Below are 3,879 nucleotides of genomic sequence, written 5' to 3' on the forward strand. Positions count from 1 at the left end.
GAGTTCTAAGTAGATTCTGGTTATCAGCCCTTTATCGGATTTGTATAGGTTTTTTTTTTTTTTACTATTTTATTTTTTGCTTCTTTGACTGGATACCTTCCAATGATCTATTTTCAATTTCACTGATCCTTCCTTCTGTTTGATCTAGTCTGCTATCAAAACCCTCTAGTGAATTTTTCAGTTCATTTCTGAACTGAAAATATTCTTCTGCTCCAAGATTTGTTTGATACTTTTTATATTTTCTACCTCTTCGTTGAAATTCTCACTTTTTTCATGCAACATTCTCCTGACCTCATTAAGCATCTTTGTCATGGTTATTTTGAATTATCTGTCAGACAAATTATATATCTGTTTCATTAGGGTCAGTTTCTGAAGATCAATCTCTTCCCTTATTTGGGATATATTTCCTGTTTCTTCATTTTCCTTGTCTCTTGACGTTGATATCTGCACATTAGAAAAAACACCATCTCTCCCAGTGTTCATGGATTGCCCTATATAGGAGAATACTCTCACCAATCAGCCCAGTCAGAGATACTGGGGGTTGGGGGACCTCTCAAACCTTTGTGTTAGTGTAAACCTCTGTCTTTGTTCTTAGTAGCTCCTAGAATAAGTTGGGTGATGTAAGTGGTTCAAGACAGACAAGACAGAGTCTAGTCCCTTAGGCAGCCCATGGAAAAGTTGGAAATTTTGATTTGCAGTCAAACTCTTTCCCTCCCAAGGAGAACCTGGAATCTAGGGTTTTCTGCCCACTCACTCTGCACATCAGGGGAAGGGACTATGGCAATTGCTTGCATGCTAGTTCAAACTGCCATTTTTGTTCTCACTGGCCCTCAGGCTTCAAAGGTATGCTGGGTCTCATCAGTGGTCCGAGACAGGCAAGATTGAAGTGAATTCCTCAAGCAGCCCTCAGAAAAGTTGGAATATTGAACATTCAGTTCAGCTTTTTCCATATCCAAGGTGAAGCTGGAAGCTAGGAGTTTCCGTCAGATCATATGACTCTGTGCCAGGAACAGAAGTAATGGCAAAGAGGTGTCTCAAATTTTCCTACTGGCTGCAATGAAGCTGGTTTTGTACTTACCCAGGGTGTAGGAGCCTCTCAACTAGTTTTGGGACTTCTCAAAAAAGAATTTGTCTGTATATTGTTTGTGGGGAAAGAAAGGGCCCAGGGCTTTCTAATTCTGCTATCTTGATGACATTGCTCCCGAGCAAGCATTTTTATTAATAGTTTCATCTAAGTTTCAGGTTCTCATGATTATGATGAAAATCAAGCAATTGATTGCACTTGCAAACATTTGTCATTTGAGCAAATGTTCTATTTTTCCACCAGTTACGTTTTCTACCATATATAATATATATGTCCCTTTACAAAGAGTATTTTCTTCATCATTTACATATGTGAATGGATGACAGTGAGTGACACATGGTCATGAAGGCATCACTTCCATCACTGCTCCCACTATTTTACATCTCTATTTTCTTTCCTGTCTCCCTGTACAGGCTGGTGTCTGAGATCAGCTCTCAGCCCTCCTTCCCTTCATTCGTCTTCTCCTTCTTCCCCATCAACCTAATCAATATCCTATTCCCAAGCACCTGCTTGGCCCAGAACCAGTGCAGGCGGGGAAGTGTGGTGGCCTAGTTACCTCTGATGAGATGACAGAGAGGTATAGAAGAGACTCATCTGTGTCTTTAGCTGCTCCTTCTTTAAGCCTGGCTCCTGAATTATTCTCTGGGGGTTCCAGACCCTCCCTCTCCCTAAACCCTCTCCCCTTCTTCACTTTGAGACTCCAATGTGGCCTGTTCAATTCAGTGAATATTTAATTCAGCAAACACTTCCCTTCATTTCTGCACACATCTCCTGCCATCTTCCTGTAAGCCACTACTGTTTGTTCACTGGACTTATAAAAGCCCACAGCTCAGGCCCTAGGATCAATGAAGAAATTCCCAAAAGCTTACAGTTGGTTTTTCTCCAAAGAGGAAATGAATCTGATTCCATCCTTTGTATGCAAAAAACCTCCTTGTACTTTAAGGACCTCCTTGCACCCTAGTCTTCCTGACAGAGTGAGAAGAAAAGATAGAGAAGTATGGGGGCACAAGTGAATATTTGACTCCCTGATTCCATCTTCAGGCTATTTACTAACTGTGGTCAGGGTTCAAATATCAGCTCCACTGGCTGCTCACCCACTTTGCTTCTGCTCCTGCCACTCTCCATCCTGTTGCATTTTCTTCATGGCACTTGCCCCTGGCTGACATTTTCTTGTTCATTTATTTGTTGCTTGCTTCCATTGCCTACTAGAATCAGAGAAGAAACACTTTCTTGCTCACAAGTCATACCTTCAGTGGCTAGAATAGTGTCCAGCCCACAGCAAGTGTAGAATAAAATATTTTTCAACAAATATTTTATTCTATATGTGAATGAACCCTCCTTGAAAATCTGAAAGTGTCATACATCTTTAGATTTTATTTCACTGCATTTTAGGGTGGGAAATTATTTTCTACAATGGTAAAGGATTTGGAGATTCATAAATATCTCAGAGTATAGCCCTCATAAATAGCAAGGTCTATTTTATTCCTTTAGAAAATATGTATGTTAAATAGTTGTATCTGGACTGGCCTATAGACCTAACTAATTAATTGTCACAGAACCCTCTTTTTGTGGAAAAATGCATTTTATGCTCTAAACACATAGCATTCATAAGATGGAAACAGTTTATACTTATTAAGGATAGATTTACAATGTGATGAAAACTAACCAACATGGTCCAACACGCTGACCAAGGCAGTGACCTAGAGGGGACTTTTTGGTGATGAGCCTGTGTAGACACACTGCCACCAAGTGCTGCTTCATATAACCACAGGCTCTTCTTTCCTAAGAAAAAACTCTCCTCTGGCTACTGTGCACAAATGTTTATTATTTCACATGTTCAGTACTTGCTTAAGCAAATAAAAAGGACACAAAATTGTCTGGAATTCTGGGTGTTACGATCCAAAACCAATTAAATAAAATTAAAAAAAATCAACTCTTCTTACCACAAGAACATCAATAAAATAAGCCACCTCAGCACCAACAATGCATAGATTGTTTATAGCATGGATTTATTCCAGTGAACCATTAATCCAGTCTAAATTAATGCAGTTTATATCTTCCACTTGTAGCAGTGCCTGGCACAAAGATTTATTATGAATACTAAAGAAATAAGTGGTAAAGAAAACCAAAGTGTCTCAAGACTTGATTCCATAATAAGAAATAATATTAGTGGGTATTAATTGAGAATCTACTATATGTTAGGCTGTATCCTAACCCTTTTATATATATTAACTTATTTCATTCTTACTCAATGAGATAGATAAGTTATTTTCACCATAGGGTCTTATAAACAATTGCTTATGATATTAGCAGTCTATTAATCTCAAGCATAAGAGAGTAAGATTAATTTCATGGAATTAAGTTGGGAATTTTTTTCCTTAAGTTAAATGAGAAATTGATCGTACCATTTAATCTTTTGTAAGGGAAGAATTTACACAAGAATGATTGTAAGAATCTGTTCCCATTATAATCTATGCAATTCATAATAAATAAAAATAAATGGAAAATGGATAATTCATTCGAGGCCTTAGAACATAGATAATGTAGATAACTAAATGGAGGATTTCCATGAATATGCATTAATACCTTGCAAAGTACATTCATGTTAGACACAAAGCTTTCATGCTACTGTAAAGAAAATTTATTCACATCATACGTTGTTTCTCTGCCATTTGCCAAATGTTCTCCATCCAGATACATTGATACAGATGATATTGTCTGTTCCAAAATGTGAGGCTTGGATAGTTAACCAATTAACTGCACTGATCTCCTATTTCAAGTGGAAAGAGATGAAG

At 37.8% G+C, this 3,879-nt stretch overlaps 1 protein-coding gene across 1 annotated transcript in view; it reads right to left on the reverse strand.

Annotated features, from left to right (window-relative positions):
- The window catches only part of PNLIPRP3 (pancreatic lipase-related protein 3), a 37,179-nt gene that overhangs the window by 27,662 nt on the left and 5,638 nt on the right, over positions 1–3,879 (reverse strand). The window contains 3 exon segments of the mRNA XM_012663873.1: positions 2,751–2,784; positions 3,028–3,167; positions 3,743–3,854. Of these exon segments, the coding sequence (XP_012519327.1) occupies positions 2,751–2,784; positions 3,028–3,167; positions 3,743–3,854 (286 nt within the window).

Source organism: Propithecus coquereli, unplaced genomic scaffold (assembly GCF_000956105.1).
Source record: "Propithecus coquereli isolate 6110/MARCELLA unplaced genomic scaffold, Pcoq_1.0 Scaffold84, whole genome shotgun sequence".
Taxonomy (NCBI): Eukaryota; Metazoa; Chordata; class Mammalia; order Primates; family Indriidae; genus Propithecus; species Propithecus coquereli.